Consider the following 17,647-nt stretch of genomic DNA (forward strand, 5'->3'; position numbering starts at 1 on the left):
ATAAAAACAGGAACATTGTGTGCTTGGACCGGATAATTGATGCTGAGCTTATAAAAAGTATTTTTGAGGCCTTCTACAGGCACGGTTACTGTTTGCTTAAAAGGGAATGTACATCATTGGCTTTTGCTGTAATTTTCAGAAATGAACTATTTGCAGGGGTGTGAAATCTCAGCTTTTTAGCTGATTTCAGCTTTTTTTGTTTTGGATTTCAGCTTTTTTCCCTCACTTGCTGTGTACAAAAGTACAGGAGATTTCCAAAATTCAGCTTTTTTACACCTTTTTCAGCTGTTTTCAGCTATTTTTATCAGTGGTCACTCACACCCCTGTATTTGAGGGGTTAGTATAATAGAACAAATATTGTTTCACTGACATGTTTGAAGTTTTGTGTTCAAAAATGCTGGAAAAACCAAGCAAAACAAAAATGTTCAAGTAGTATCGTTCCCTGACTCCATTAGTAGATGAAATGGATCAATTTATATAGATGCCGGAAAATTGTAAGGTAAGGGAACTAGTCTAGCTGGTCTGCACCCGTTCATGACGTGTAACCAATAGCAAACAAAATTTGGACTGAAAAAATGGTAAATTTGGAGCAGTAGTTGAAAAATAGTTAAGTTTTTCCAACGGTGGTCGGCCGACCATTGTTGGAAATTTATACAAAATACCACTTTTCTTGAAAATGACTTCACACCAGGTGCCATAATTTTACAGGATGATTTAGACTGTCATTTATCAACATCCTAGTAAGGTATTTCGTAAATATTTGATAGTTTTGTTTTTCGATGTTTGCAAATGTTGTATATTCCCTTTAAAGGGAATATACAACATTTGCAAACATCGAAAAATATAACTACCAAGTTTTTACGAAATACCTTACTAGGATGTTGATAAATGACAGTCTAAATCATCCTGTAAAATTATATGGCACCTGGTGTGAAGTCATTTTCAAGAAAATGGCATTTTTGTATCTGTTTCCAGTGGTGGTCGGCCGACCACCGTTGGAAAAACCCAACTATTGTGCAACTACTGCTCAAAATTTACCATTTTTTATTCAGTTCAAATTTTGTTTGCTGTTGGTTATATATTCATGAACGGGTGCTGGCCAGCTAGACTTGTTCCCTTACCTTACAATTTTCCGGCATCTGGATATTGATCCATTTTATCTTTAGTGGAGTCAGGGAACCAGACTACTTGAACGTTTTTTTGTTTTTCTTGATTTTTCCAGCATTTTCGAAGAAAAAACTTCAAACATGTCAGTGTAACAATATTTGATCTATTACACTAACCCCTCAAATAGTTCATTTCTGAAAATTACAGCAAAAGCCAATGATGTACATTCCCTTTAAATAGAGGTACGTGTATATTATTGGGGACAGATTCAGGGCTTTTGATCCACTTGTGGAACTTGAGTGCTTTGTCACCCCTAAAAATCACTGGAACAGACATACACCTGCATCCTGTATACATGGAATTGGACACGATGTGAGCTTGATTGTGTTTGTTGGGGGATGGTTTGGTTTGTTGACGTCCAAATTGACACGGTTCCATTCGGGTGGATAGTAACTTTGTATTGTTGCGGTGCACACATGTACATGTAGGGGAGCATCAGTGCCTGGCTGAAACAGGTTTTCCCCCCATTGTGCCACTTGCACTTACCACTGTTTGTCATACGGTAGATGCACCCCTGCTAAAGGAATCTCTGGGATTTTTTGGCTGTTAGTTTGGTGCCTGCTAGATTTTTCTGACCCAAAATTTGTCATCTGCTTTGTGTTTGTATGATTTCTACCTGTATTAGGATTTGAAACCCATACGTTTTTTTCTTCTGCTATTGGCTGTACAAGTATGACTTGAAAAAAAAAATGGGCCAATGTGGCTTCGAACCTCCCATGCATTAGCAAGGAACAGATGCTTGAACTACATGCATAAAGAGCAATTCATGTACATGTACAGTTGTAAAACTTGAAATGAGCAGTGTTCAATCATTGATGAATTCCTTCATTATTCCTCCATGGTTCAATGTACATGTACCGGTACATGTACATATATAGAGGAATAGGCCTACACGTTTTAAATTCAGTATCGAGGGTAGTAAATGAAAAATACATGTACATGTAGTCATTTACGTAAAATGTGCACATGTGCCTCAGGGGTACATACAGGTACATACAAGCAATGGTCCGAAGTCACCATCCTTCAGAATTTGAGTGCATACATGTACATGTACATATGTATGTGTACATGTACAATAATAAGCTCTGCTGCATATGTACATGTACATGGTTCAATCACACAATGGAGATCAAAGGCCAGTGCATCTATCCCTATTTGCCATCTGGTTCACCCAGAGCAGTATTCTCATCTAAGGCAGAAATCAATCATGCTTTTTTGGCTGCACTTTTGTCAAGCCAGCTGGAAGCAGGGTCTGTTACAGGAAGCCCATGGCTCATTTACACTACATGTACATGTGTACATGTTGTCAATTGTAGCCAGTTTACTAGTGTGCGGGTACTGTACGATAGTCTATGAAATAATAGATGCTCGCCAAGTGAGCCTCTGTCATATGCATGCAGATTTGGCGTTTATTTATTCAAGACTTGGACTTTCCCTGAAATCCAAACAAAAAAATGGGACAGTGCCAAGGTACAGGTATGTACCCATTTTTTGGAAAATGGTCTCTTTCTGTTTAGGCCAAATAAAAAACAAAACATGTTTAGTGTCCCCGCCCGCTTCCTTTTTGAAGGCCGCCTTCTTTAAAAAAAAAACACACGAAAAAATGATAAATTATAAATAGTGACATCATTTCGGCGTCTTTGTCTGTTGCCCATGTAAAGCTGGTATGTCATTCCTGAGTCCAAGTGATGGTCATTTAAAAAAACAACTGGCGGCCATCTTGAAAAATAGCCTGGTCGGGCACCCATTTTGGAAGGGGGGAAAAAAAGTGCCTCCTATCTTTTAAAAAAAAAGGCAGGACGCTAAACAAGTTTTTTTATATTTGGCCTTATGTGCAGCATACAGGTTTCGGAAATGTGCAATTAAAACTTTTTTGTTTGTTTGCGTAAGTTGATTTTTTTTCTTTTATTGACCCAACTAATATGCAACCAATCTCAGTGTTTGTTTCCCATGTAAATCAATGCACCAAATGTGAAATGAAAATCAAGGGACTTCAATGTTATCTCAAAAAATAATAATAGTTTTTGTTTACCTTTGCAAAGTGCACCATGTACCTAAAAGGCATGTTACCGGCACATGTACATTTGCAGAGGGTATGCTTACATACATACATGTACAGTGTACATCTACATTTGTACCTGTATCGGTATTAAATTGACAGCATTGAACAATATTTCTTGGTTGGTTCTTGGTTGGTTCTTCTTCTAAATACTCCACGTGGGAGTTTATACAGGAGACCAGAAACACCGGGCAAACCCCTTCTCTTAGCGATAAGTGTCACTGGGTTCTTTTACGTGCATTGGATTACACAACACACGGGACCTACGGCTTTACGTCCCATCCGAAAGACGAAGCAATAATTGTTAAGTGCCTTGCTCAAGGGCACAAGTGTCCACCCATCGGGCTTGAACCCTCACCACTGTTGCCTCTGAAACACCAGAGCATGAGTCTGGTGCTCTTAACCGCTAGGCCATGACACTCCAATATGTTGGCTTCAGAATATAGTTTTTACATACAGTGTATCAAACTCTTCTTGAGGTGTGATCACATTTAATATTCGAGTTTCATTTGTTTGATAAAAAAAAATGTTTTCAAAGAATTCACTATTGCAACAGTTAAATGTGGCCATTTACACGTGTACAATGTATGTCTGATCATGGTCTGATAGTGGGTTGGGTGTATTTCTTTTGTGCGATGAAGTAGTATACCAGTAGGACAAATTGCTTTTTCCATTTTACAAGCATTTTTTTTGTTTACAATTTCATGGAACTGCTACCCATGCATCATTGTTGTGTCTTTGAAAGCTGGTGCGGAGGATAAGAATGTTAGGATGATGGATGATTGATGTGGTTCAACATTACTTTGTATTACTAGGAAAGGTCTGAATGCACAGTAAAGAATGGATACCGGGTAGTATTACTAACCAAATCATTCCAGTCCTTCCTCCATTGGCTAAATACCTTTAAAAGTATAATACAAAGAGAATGTTATCGTAATTTTGATACACGTGACAAGCATACAGCACATTTGTGATGCGATCAAGCTTAACCCTAACACCCTAAGCCTTTTTTCTAGGAACCATCCTCAATCCTCCAAAATCCTCCAAAATTTTACAACAGTGCCTAAATTCTTCAAAATTTTCAGACAGTCCTGCCTCAAAATGCATTCATCCTCAATCCTCCTCATCCAAAAATGTTGCACTTATGTTCAAATGAAGGGTACCCAGCCCCTCATCCCTTCAAAATCGTCAGACAGTCCTGCCTCAAAATACCATTATGCCTCAATCCTCCAAAATCCTTTTCTGAAAAAATACCATTCAGCCTCAATCCTCCAAAATCCTTTTCTGAAAAAAATATCATTCAGCCTCAATCCTCCAAAATCCTTATCTAAAAAAAAAATACCATTCAGCCTCAATCCTCCAAAACCACAAGGAGGAACACCAAGAGATTCGATGAAGTGATGTGATGAAGTGGCCCTATTTTGGCCTGAATCTCCAAATGAAAGTTCCCGACAAACGATTCATTTAGTCACAGACAGTCAAAAATTTCCTCCACTTCCCCTGCCATGCATTTGTATACAGGCTAGTAAAATACAGTCAAATCACATTCATGGAAACATTGTGACTAGTCAAATTCCATCAAAAGACAAAAGAGGTAACTTTTAGGTACAGCTGTCATATCAATCACCTCCAGTCAAAGCATGGCTATATCAAATTAACAAGGGGATTCTTAACAGTTAAGAGCAGTCACTTGATTAATTTTGACTGCTGTGATGGCGTAGCTGAATTTGCCAGCCAGAGAGGGAGGGTTAAAATACATGTATAAATTTGGCTCAAACTTTTCGGGGTCGCAAAAGTGAAAGTGATACCACAGAAAGTTGAGATCACAAGATTTATTGACATACAATACAATTATTCCTAATGTTTCATTTGTTTGAAATGTTTGTTTTTGAATAGCCTGTTAGTGTTACACCTACATATGTAGTTGATCTAGATACATGTATTTCACTTTCAGCAGAATGTGAACGTATGAACAAGGCACCCCTTTGGTTCTCCAGTGTTCGTGTGCACTCAACATTTTTGGAGTTTCTCTTGCCTTATTTTTGTATCTTTGGAAATACAAACTTTTACCACGGATATTTTTGCTATTCTTTTTAGCATGATGTTGTTCAAACCAAATGCCTATTTTTCAATCCGTTGATACGCCACAAATGTACGAGAATGTTTCACAAGACTCCGGGGTACTTTTGTGGTGCAAAGTTTTGTTGTCCTGTTCACCAACATTTTGTTTGTTTCGTTTTCTAAATGCAGTTGGCAGGAAACTACGTGAAAAATATACGGCACATGGAGATATGCTGCCAGGACATCAAAGTGGCCATGTGTGCTGACAAGGTGAGTTTCTAAGACTAGAGATGGAAGCAGCATGTTCTTAGGAAGTTATTTTTAAAGTGGTTTTGTTTGATGGGCATCTTTGTGGCAAATACAAAAAGGGATGCTTCGTTGCAGATTCAGATTTTATTAACACTAATTATCCCAATCCTCCAGAATCCTCTTTGCAAAATGGAGGATTTTGCAGGATTGAGGCTATATGGCAAAAGTGTGTGGCCAATTTGGGGGATGCACTGTTTCAAGGTCTTAGGCCGGACCTTGTGTTATTTATGCTCAGCCGTGCTTAAAGTTAGGCCTAGATTATACTTGAAATCCTCAGCACTGCTCCAGGATGTCACTGGCTCTGCCTCAACATATTGACAGTGATTGCCGGAGGATTTTGCAGGATTGAGGCAGTGGTCACCTTCCAAAGACCACATTCAAGAAATAACAGATAATTTTGAAAGATTGAGGCTGTATGCGGTTTTACATGGAGGTAGTTTGGAGGATTTTGAGGTTGCATCCTAGCAAAAATTCCTAGGGAGTTAGGGTAAATTAATGACTGAAGATTGACTTTGACTGATGGCTAATGATTGGACACTGACACCTGACAACTTTGGACTGATGACTGATGAGTCGTGATTCCCGATTGATCGACTATCAGTGATCAGTAACTGATTGGCCTCTCTCTGCAGGTCCTGATGGAGATGTTTCACCAAGACGATGAGGAGGTCTCCATGTCCTCCTTAGCCCTGGAGGACAGCGAGGAGTCTGACGACCGGACCGGCACGCTCAAATACGACGAGGTTGTCAAGGACATGATCCTAGAGGAGACCCAGTACATACGGGACCTGAACCTCATCATCAAGGTCTTCCGTCGCCTCTTCTCTGAGGAGTCTAATCTGTTTACTGAACAGGTGAGAAGGGGACATTTTTGGTAGAGCTTAAACCCTTGGACTATGCTTTTATCAGTCACAGGTAGTCAAAAATATCTTCCACTTTCTCTGTCAAATCCCATCAAATGACAAAAGAGGTAACTTTTAGGTACCGCTGGCATATCAATCACGTCGAGTCAAAGCATGGCTATATCAAATTAATAAGGGAATTTTTAACTGTTAAAACAGTCACTTGATTGATTTTGACTGCTGTGATGGCGTAGCTGAATTTGCCAGCCAGAGAGGGAGGAGTAAATTACTAGAGCGCTAACTCCTCATTCCTTTCATGTATAATACTTTTAAACATGTTCTGGGCGCAGACATTTTGAATGGTTATGCTTGATTGTAGAACAAATTTAACGCGAGAGTACCACAAACGTGGCTGCACTTGCACAGTTTTAAGAGTGTACTTTTTTATGTAGAGCAAAACAAAACACTATACTATTGATTGTGAGGCTTGTGAGAAGAAATTCACAAGCTTACTCGGGTGGGACTCAAACCCGTGCCCTCCTGCTTACTAGTGCAGACATCTTACCACTAGACCACCGAGCTTGCCGGCGTCGGCTGGCCGATTTGAGTCTGATGTAGCAGTAGGTACTGCAACCAAGCTGTTTATAATATGGAATTTGTGTCGGAGATATGTACATTTTTTTATTGGGTTTGCCCTTAACCAAAGTTTTTTATAAACATTGTGTACTCAGTGTTGTCTGAGAGTCGGGCAGGACTCGAACCCTTGACCTGCTTTATCCTTGTGTGGTAAGCTATTCGTTCTTAGTGGAATTTGCTCATAAATGTCATGGTACCATGATCATTGCAACCTGTGTGTTTGGACTCTTAGGATGTGGCAGACATCTTTGGCAACCTCTTAGACATCCACAGTATCTCGGTGTCCTTCCTGAGTCAGCTGGAGGATGCCATGGAGATGATGGACGACAACAGCTCCTATCCTGCCATTGGAGAGTGCTTTGAAGAAATCGCTGAGGTACAGAAACCACAATTTGATAAATCAAGTATTTGACACATTATAAAAAGTTCTATCTGCGATTTGCTTGCACCGTTACGAAACCTTTGGCATCAAGCACGAAAGTCATGCTCGGTCACAAAACTAAGAAATCATGTGATTATCGTGGAACAAGCGGAATCTTGACACAGAAAAATCGCAACCATACTTATGTCACCCACAATGTGATGACGATTCCGTGGTGTACCGTAGATGTTATTACGTGACTTGTTAAAAAATGTTGCGCATACCGGTATGTTAACCTGAGTCATGTGCAGATCCCAAAACTGAGAATTCATGTGTTAACTGTGGAGCAAGCAGCATTTGATGCAGAGTTATCGTGCTCATGTCACCCACAACGCGACAGCGATTCCGTGGTGAAGATGAGATCACGTGACTTGTGCACATGTTGACCTGAGACATGCTCTGATTACAAAACTGAGAATGTCGCGCGCATGACATTGTAACTTCAACAGGACGACCGGGATTGATTCGCTCCTTTCGGAAGCACGTTCCATCGTGGTGCACAAGTTTTTCTGAGTTTTCGTGATTTCATGTCATTTTAAGAATCCCTTTTGAAATCTGGAATCTCTGAGGTTTTTCCGTAAAGGTGTTATTATGAAAGTTTTTATACAGGGTGTGTAAAAAAAAAACGAAACCCAAATGTCGGGACCATTGTTTTAGTGAAGCTCTGCATGTAGCACTTTTAAAATCTAGGATATGAAAGCCCAATTCATGAGCTTTCTCTTAGTACAAGAATCATTCAAATCACTCATGTACTTTTCAAGTTACGGAGTTTTAAACACAACCACTGTTTTAAAGTTCTGTCCACAGATCACAAAAAAGGTGTGTGTTCTTTCAGCAAAACAAAAACAATTCACACACATCACACACATGGGATTTGTTTTTGTTTTGCTGAAAGAACACTGAACTTTTTTGTGATCTGTGGACAGAATCTTAAAACGGCGGTTGGATTTTTCATTCGCCCCCGGTCTCACTCCTGCGCCAAACGATTTTGACAGTTTTTGTTCATCTCTCTGTGGCCTTTCCATGATCTTTTCCAGGGTGAAGAGTTTGAGCCATACATCCCCTATGCTAACCAGATCCTGAGCAGAAAGTGCCGAGATACTCTCGACAGATTGCTGACGCGGCCGGAGGTGGTCCGCTATTTTCAGGTATTTTTTGTTGTTCGTCAAAGTTGTTCCCAGTTTAAAATCTGGCAAAGCATTTACTTTAAAAAAACCAATCAGGTGATTTCTTATGACATGGAATTTCATATGGAATTTCATGTCGGGGAGATTTTTGCCATATTTTTAATTTTGGATTCAGAATGATTATTTTTTGGTGTGTGTGCAATATTTTGTTTTGCAATAAAGAAGCTTAGGTCCTTTTACCCTATGGCTTTGATGCAGAAAGTACCCCCTACTTCAGTTACAAAGACAGAGTTAGAAGGGACTTGAACATATTGTCATCATACACTCATGTAAAGATTTGATGGATTTGTGCACACTCACAATGAAATTAATAATTATCCCTCCTATTGTTCGATCAGTCAAAGACAGTCAGTTTTTTTTATACTTTCCCTGCTATGCCAGTGGCGGACCCTGGGGGTGCGGAGGAGGCACCCACCTCCAAGGCAATGCCCAAAATTTTCTCAAATAAGGCCATTGTTTACCTGAGAGAGCCCTTATTCCCAAGGCGTGTTTGCTAGAATTGAAACCTCAATCCTCCAACTGCCTCCATGTCAAAATTGCATACAGCCTCCATATTCCAAAATCATCCGTTCTTTCTTGAATGTGGTCCTTGGAGGGGTGACCACCGCCTCAATCCTGCAAAATCCTCCAGCAATCACTGTCAATATGTTGAGGCAGAGCCAGTGACATCCTGGAGCAGTGCGGAGGATTTCAAGTGTAATCAAGGCCTAAATTAATGCATGGCTGAGCATAAACAACACACGGTGCGGCGCAAGACCTAGACACAGCGCATCCTCCAAAATCAGCCACACATGTTTGCCACAAAGCCTCAATTCTGCAAAATCCTCCATTATGCAAAAATGATTTTGGAGGATTTGGGAAGGTTAGGGTTAATTAGATATCATGGTTAAGTGGTTCTGTCATGGACATTACAGTTCCTTTCATTATGCTGGAATTATCCAAAGATGTATAAAGCCCTTGTGTAAGTAATGCAACGTGTCGTTTTTTGTTACCACTCCAGCTCCAGGATAACTTCAGGGATGCAGTCGTTTACGTACTACCCAAGCTCCTTCTGGAACCCATCTACCACTGCATACACTACTTTGATGTACTTAAGGTAAGCAGATTAACAGGGTAGCAATATAGACTCCTTGCACCAGTGCCCCCTCAACGGTTATACAAAGAGAGGGTTGAGGGGGACCGGTGGGAGGGACATTAGTTTGTATGCCTCATGCTCATGACACGACAGGTTTATGTGCTCACAGATTGAAATTAGACGGGTGTACTTTGCGCAGTGCTCACGTGAACCAGTATGCGCATGCGGCATGTCCCTTCCACTGGTAGTGGTCACAAAGGGCCAACTTCTGTTTGTGCATGCAGATGCTGGCTGCTGTGATGTAGTCCATGGCGTTTTATAGTACACCACGGCAAAACAATGTTGCGTTTGCTAGTACGAGGGGTGATTGATAAGTTCGTGGCCTGAAGTAGAAGGAGTTGAGCTATACAGTTTTTATTAATATTGTGTGCAGTTCAACTTGTTGAATGATAAGACAGAAAGTTTGAAGTTATTATCTGGCTTGTTTTTCTGTTACAGGTAAGCAAATCTTGACATTCACTGGTTCCTGAGAATGAAACCGTGAAAATGAACAAATATGGAAAAAAAATCAGTTATGGGACAATGTTGCCATTTTCGAGAAGTCGTTTGTTAAATTTTTTTGTTCGATGGAAGTTTTCATTGTTTTTTTTTTCATTTTCAAGGTTTAAATCTCAGGAACCGGTGACTGTCAAGGTTTCATTATCTGTAACAGAAAAACAGGAAAAGATAATCAATTTGTCTGTATAATCGTTCAACAAGTTGAACCGCACACAATATCAGGCAGAACTATATAGCTCATCTCCTTGTGCCTTAGGCCACAAGCTTATCAGTCACCCCGTAGTAGCAGTAGTCCCATATGGCATACAGACCCATTGACCACATCACAATAGACATTTGTTTTGTAACACTGCATTGTTTATTTTATTAAATGTTTTGAATCTGTGGACTGTGTCCACTTGTTTGCATAATGCGTGGCTTGATCATGTGATTCCAACTTTCACTGAGAAAAAAAACATCTATTGTTTATCATGTGAAGTATTGATGGGCTTTAAAAACTTGATAAAACTAACGTGGGAAAAAAAGAGAAAACAATTGGGTGACTGTTGCCTGTTGGCAATGACAGATACAAGAACGTAGGTGAGAGTGGGAGAAGCATAGAGCTATATTAAATTACTAGAGCGCTAACTTGCTGTACAAAGTGATGTCTGCTGGGCGCATCCATGTTTGTGCAGAAACCTATGGAAAACTCAAAATTGAGTACGGCTTTAGAACGGCTATTTGCATATATCTGCATTTGTATTCTATACCGATGTGATACACCCAAAACCAAAACGCACAATCAGCAAATAAGCGTTTCTTTCCTTTGTGCAAATGACGCAAACGTGTGCGTTATACTTGTGTGCTGCATTTAGAGTACAATATTCAAACTTCATTCCATCTAATTTCATTATGTTCTACAAACACGCACATGAATTCAAAATGTCTGCACACAGGACAGCTTCAAAGCGTCTCCGCGCGCTAGAATGAGGAGTTAGCACTCTGGTAATTTAATGTAGCTCTACGGGGATAAGTTATTTGGACCATGAAAGCGGTTTTCTACATTTTAACACCCCTGCCTGTTTCAATTCACAAGTTACTTTGTTGTGTTACAGCTCCTACTGAAAACGTCTCCCAATGAAGACGACAGGGAAAGCTTAAGACAGGTAAACCAAACATTTTCTGATAAACGCAATGTTATAAAACTAAATGCTATATTTAAATTTTATGCCTTCTAATCTCAGCCATGTAACTATTCCTCGGATCAGCTGATTTTCTCGTTTTTCACTTCAGGGCAATCCCAGCGTTATGTAATGTCCGTTACAGCTTTTAAGAGCTCAGTGAATAAACCTGAAAATATATTTTCCAAATCTTATACATCCAACATCTTGAAACTGACATTTGCTTGTCCTTCCCTCATTAGGGTTGGTTACCATGAGTCATAATTAAACCCTGTTTTAGAAGAACTGTTATTTCTATCCACATGAATTAATGAAACAAGTCAATGCCAAATGAATTACAGAAACAATTCAATGCAAAAGATGTACTCTTTGTTTCAGTCTACTTCATATAAACAGTTGTCATTTATTCTAACATGTCTTACAGTCAGTCCTCCACAGTTTGTAAGTTGTATAAACTTTGTGCATCGTTGGAACAGTACCAATCTGTTACATATTATTGGAACAGCTAGTTTAGTTTCGGGCTACCAAAATGGATCAGATCATATTTATTTTGGTCTTAATGTTTGTCATGTACATAAATACATGTGACAATTTTTGGTCCCTGGGGCTTTTCATTATGTCATACATCTTAGTTTTAATTTCTTAATTTCCAGTGTACGTGTATTGGTATTGTAGTGTATCAACTCTTACTCATTTAATGGCCGTGAGGACAGAGTATCTTTAATCACACACAAGGTTCATGTATAAGCCAAATCGGTGTTCCAACTCAACATGTGCATCAAGATTTGACAGGTTTTCATTTCGAGATGAACAATCCTATGTTCCTGCTGATGCATACATATGGACTTTTGGTTCAAAATCTCAAAACTTGTGAATGCACCATTTTTATCTTTTTTTATTGCATGAAAAGTTGACTGCAACTTTTTTCCGATATTTAATGAGGAGACCGGGTTCAAGAATGTAAATCAAGGCCTGAAATATGGTTAGCATTGCCCCTATCCGCTCCGTTCACAAGTACCCCCTCACCGGCAAAGGAAGAACAGTTGGGGGTGACCGACCGACGCCATCTTGCCTGACTGCAATTCATTTGCTGCGAAGCGTGGCCACTGCGTGTACATATACAAATCCCCTGGTGTACGTGCGTCACACACAAGGAACGGTGCGCGTCAACCAGCGAAATGTCCCGCCCATGGGACGTCGTTGCTAGGTAAAAGGGCGCCCTCTTTGGTCGGCGCACGGAGCCCATGGACTTGTTTGAAGTTATGAATAGTACTGTTTTTATTTTCGACTGAACATTTCTGTATCTGAACAGCCAATTCTGAAACAATGAGAGCTAGTCCCTCTGAACAATGCCACAGTTGTATCCTGCTGCAGTTGGTGACCACAGACTCTGTGGCAGTTTGTCTTTGAGATTTGTGACTTAATGGATCTTGCTACACTGAGCAGGCTTGTCATTTTGACAAGTGTTGCATGTTGCTGCGTTCAGCATGGTTTCTAGCCAAAATATCGGGGGGGGGGGGGGGGGGTAGGGGTAATGTGTTCTTGGTTGAGCTGGAATACCAACTAAGGCCAAAAAAAAAAGTCTCCGGTTTCTGGTATGCGCGCGCGTCGCCGTATTTGTGCGCGTCGGCAAAATGAAAAAGTTTTTTTTTTCAATGAAAGATGATGTCTCAAAACCGCCCAACTCACTGGTTTGACTGGAATCCTGCTGCTGCACAATTTTGACGTGTTTTTAGATGGGGTTATGATCGAGAATAAGCTTTATGTGGCCTCTCTGGTCTCCCATAATATTTGCACTAAGTTTAGTCGGGCACCATTTGCAGTCATCAGCTGACATTTGAAGCAAAAAAAACAGGTAAAAAAGAAAAAAAGCCGCGTCGCCGCACCACTTTTTGGGCAAGCTCCATACCAGAAACCGGAGACTTTTTTTTTTTTTTTTTGCCTAAGGGCTTCTATCGGTGAATTTAGTGGTACATGTATCGGTAGTCCCATCCATTACATGTACATTGCTATGGAAGGGAAGAGGTGAAGGGAAAAAGCAATATGCTCCCATACCATTTACAATACCATTTACAATTTACCATTTACAATTTACAGAACAAGAACATATTTTGTATCGTATTTTAATATGGACTCCATGCAAAAGTACAGACCGGTGACAAAAACGCATGATATTACTGTTACTGACTAACACTTACATGTAAGTCAAAATCGACTGTGACCTTTCCTTATGCTCCTCATATGTTCAGGTACTTCAGGTTTGTTCACATTCATTGGAAAATTGGTTTCACACAAACCACTTTTTGCACATGTAAACCAGTCTGTGCATGCGATGGGCCTATCCTTGGCTCTGTTCAGATCTCAGCATCTCAGTAAGCTGCTTTTGACAAGTTTTCATTTCATAAACTTGGAAACTTGAACCATATTTCAACCCAATAGCATGGTATGTTTTTAAGAAGTATGGACAATATGCAGGAACAGTACAGGGTGAGTCAAAAAAAGCGGAACCCAAACCCCATAAAATATATTTCATATTTAAAAAAATATGTAGCACCAAAAATAATAATGAGTGGTAAGCCAATTTCATAAGCTACTTTTTAGATGAAAAAATTACTGAAATTGCTCAATCCGTTCAAAGAATATCACCATTTAAACACAATGACCCTAAAACCTGTCTCGTCCAAAAAAAGCAATTCATTGTGTGTTTTGACTGTTTTGGAACAACAAAGAAAATGATACCGAATACTTGTTTCAACAACTGTCACCAACAGTAGTACACAATATATTTATTAACAACCCTGGTCAAGCAAACAATATGATTGATAAAATCTACCTTTTTTTAAAGGACAGGCCTTCAAAGGGATTCTGTTGAATATTTTTAACGTTTAAACTGAGATTTTATCACTGGTGATGTTTGAAGACAATTGCGACGACGATTCTTGAAATCACATTTTTTGGAAGAGACAGTTTTTAGGGTCATTGTGTTTAAACGGTGGTATTTTCTGAACGGATTGATCAATTTCAGTCATTTTTTTCATATGAAAGTACCACATGAAATTGGCTTTCCAGTCATTATTTTTGATGCTACATATTTTTTAAATATGAAATATAATTTTGGGGTTTGGGTTCCGCTTTTTTTGACTCGCCCTCTAGTTAGCATCCTGTGAGCATTCTGAAAAACAAAACTCCAGTGTGTGCAACATACCTTTTTATGTGCATGCAATGATGTGCATTATAATACCAAGTTACATATGATATATTTTCCTTTGAATGTGCACAAATCTGTCACGTCTTTACATGGATGCTGAGCGCACACTGGCAATGACATTCAATTGTCAGTAACATCTCTCTTCGTCACCGCGGAGGGCATACTTGTGCACGGAGACCATACCTCTGTGGTTTCGCTGCTAGGCTGTCTGTTGGACCCATTGAATCAACTCATAATGCACTTCTCTGTAATTGAATAATAGGCGTCTGGAGCCCTGAAGACACTACAGACAGACCTGGAAAGAATTTGCACAGCGAAGAACCTACCGAAACGAAAAGCAGGGTATGTTTACACTTGGTGTATTGAAGATGGCTTTAGTTACTAACTCTAACTCCCTAGGCATTTTTGCTGGGATTTAACCTCAATCCTGCAAAATCCTCTAACTGCCTCCATGTAAAAATAGCATATAACCTCAATCCTGCAAAACCATCCGTTATTTCTTGAATGTGGTCCTTGGAGGGTGACCACTGCCTCAATCCTGCAAAATCCTCCAGCAATCACTGTCAACATGTTGAGGCAGAGCCAGTGACATCCTGGAGCAGTGCGGAGGATTTCAAGTAAAATCTAGGCCTAAATTTGTGCACGGCTGAGCATAAACAACACAAGGTCCAGCCTAAGACCTTGAAAGAGTGCATCCTCTGAAATCAGCAACACACTTTTGCCATGTACGGAATCCTAAATTCTGCAAAATCCTCCATTTTGCAAAGAGGATTTTGGAGGATTTGGGAAGGTTAGGGTTAATGGGAAAGAATAGCATCTGAAAGTATCATTGGTGCGTGCACATATTGATTTATAATTGCAGTAATGTGGTTTTCAAGTTAACCTTAAAACTACTTTCATGATTGTAAAACATGAAAGGCATGAAAATTATGAATTAAAATCCACCTGTAGGCTCTAGCTTTAAATTTAACAAAAGCAGAACACGCCTCCTTTGGGTCAAACATAAACATGGGAGGATTTTCAGAAAGGATCTGAACACTATTGATTTTGGAATTAATTGCCCTAACATTGCCTAATGAGACAGAATTAAACCGTCTGAAATTAACTCTGGGTAATTTTGAGCAGTTGATGTTGGTAAATGTAAGCCTAAATTACCCCATACACTAAATATGAACCACTTTGAAGGGGATGGGGTATAAACTTTGAATGATTTTGGGTGATTTGACACGGAATGACCCAGCAGCTTGTATAAGAGAAGTGATGTGCATTGTTGAAACAACCCATGCTGATCCATGTTGTTACTCTGAAATGTTGAAATACAGTGAGACGCTGCGGTTCCACAGACGGGTTGCCTCGAGGCAGCTCAGCATCCAGAAGATGAACGAGATTCAGAAGAACATTGAGGGCTGGGAAGGCAAAGACATCAACCAGCTGTGTAATGAGTTCATCATAGAAGGAAACCTGGGCAAAGTCCATGCTGGCAAAAACAAAAAGGTAGGTTGGGCTGGTTTATTAACCCCCCACCTATTTAAGCAGTCACAGACAGTCAAAATTCATTTCCACTTCCCCTGCTGTACTTTTAACAAAGACTAGTCACCAGCAGTCAGATCATGTGTCAAGCAAGCGCTGTGACTAGTCAAACTGGGTCAACAGACAAAGCAGGCAAGCTGTGGTCACAGCTGGTTTATCACTCGCCCGGAGTCAAAGCATAGCTGTATCAAGTTACTTAAGCAGTCCAAGGCAGTCAATCCTGCTTTATGGCCGGAGCTGAAGGCAAGGGACATTATCGGTGAACATGCCCTAACAGGTATAAACCAGCTGGTTCACACTGCTCCATCATCTTATTACTCCCATTCATAAAATACCTTTTTTGGTCAAGAACTGCGAAATAAGTCAAAAAGTCGACAAAAATCTGACGATGTTTCTGACTTTTTAATCTCAGACGGAACAATTGTTCCTCTATTTAAAAGACAAGTTTAAGTATAAACAATGTAAAAGTAATTGCTTTATTATTTAATAACTATTTTTTTCTGAACTTTAAAACCTACAAACTTTGAAGACTTAATGTTCTCTAAAATACAATATACAAGAGCAGAATTTTTTTAGTCCTGATTCAGGTGCTGGTTTTAAATACTTCTCAACGGTGTTTAAACAGCAGCTTAAGACCACCTACTTGACAGGCTCTCCACCAGTAGGAATAGGTTAACTGTCTTTAAGTATTTATGAATGTTTTTCTGCCTTTTTACAGGCAAACACGGAGAGACACATCTTCTTGTTTGACCTGATGATAGTCTGCTGCAAGCAGAATGCACGGAAGTCGGTTACCAGCAGCTCGCCAGAGTACCGGTATAAGGAACGCTATACACTCAGGAAGATCAGTCTACTTGACAGGGAAAATTCAGACGGTAAGGCGAATACAGCTTCAAAATGTTGACGATATTTTTTATCTTGATATGTTTTGTAATTCTTCAGTGTTACATCAATGTTGTCTAATACAGGGTGTTTCAATAAAAAGGAAACCCAACTTTGAAGAACCAGTATGGACCGACTAAATGTTTACTGGCTATAAAACTGGTATCGTCTGAAAGCGTAATCTCTATACTTTTCAATGATACCTTGTTTACATTTCCAGGGTCATGCATCACTGAGCGCCACTGTCATGAGATTTTGATGCAAAATTGCAGTTGGTTCACTTTCATGTCAAACACAATAGGCATGGTGGGCATGAGAATAAGTATTCAAGAAGAAGACACGAGTGCATAAAAAGACCCCCCCCCAAAAAAAAAACCCCAAACAAGTCGGGTTGGTTTCAAAACTGGATTTTATTGTTCGTCATGACTTTCTTGATTTGAACCATGCCACGTTCAAAAAAATGTGCCATTTTCCCGAGGATTAACATTCAAGCCATTTCACAGACATTTCCGTAACAATACGCACAAGACAGTGAACCAACTGCATTTTTGC

The 17,647-nt window shown here is 39.8% G+C and overlaps 1 protein-coding gene across 1 annotated transcript in view; it reads left to right on the forward strand.

Annotated features, from left to right (window-relative positions):
* LOC119741954 (son of sevenless homolog 2-like) overlaps window positions 1–17,647 on the forward strand; it is a 47,838-nt gene that overhangs the window by 13,260 nt on the left and 16,931 nt on the right. Inside the window, exons 5-13 of the mRNA XM_038217922.1 lie at window positions 5,477–5,557; window positions 6,229–6,450; window positions 7,307–7,450; window positions 8,533–8,643; window positions 9,683–9,778; window positions 11,410–11,460; window positions 14,946–15,025; window positions 16,006–16,177; window positions 16,932–17,088. Of these exons, the coding sequence (XP_038073850.1) occupies window positions 5,477–5,557; window positions 6,229–6,450; window positions 7,307–7,450; window positions 8,533–8,643; window positions 9,683–9,778; window positions 11,410–11,460; window positions 14,946–15,025; window positions 16,006–16,177; window positions 16,932–17,088 (1,114 nt within the window). The remainder of the gene's footprint in view (window positions 1–5,476; window positions 5,558–6,228; window positions 6,451–7,306; window positions 7,451–8,532; window positions 8,644–9,682; window positions 9,779–11,409; window positions 11,461–14,945; window positions 15,026–16,005; window positions 16,178–16,931; window positions 17,089–17,647) is intronic.

Source organism: Patiria miniata, unplaced genomic scaffold, assembly GCF_015706575.1.
Source record: "Patiria miniata isolate m_02_andy unplaced genomic scaffold, ASM1570657v1 HiC_scaffold_5, whole genome shotgun sequence".
NCBI lineage: Eukaryota > Metazoa > Echinodermata > Asteroidea > Valvatida > Asterinidae > Patiria > Patiria miniata.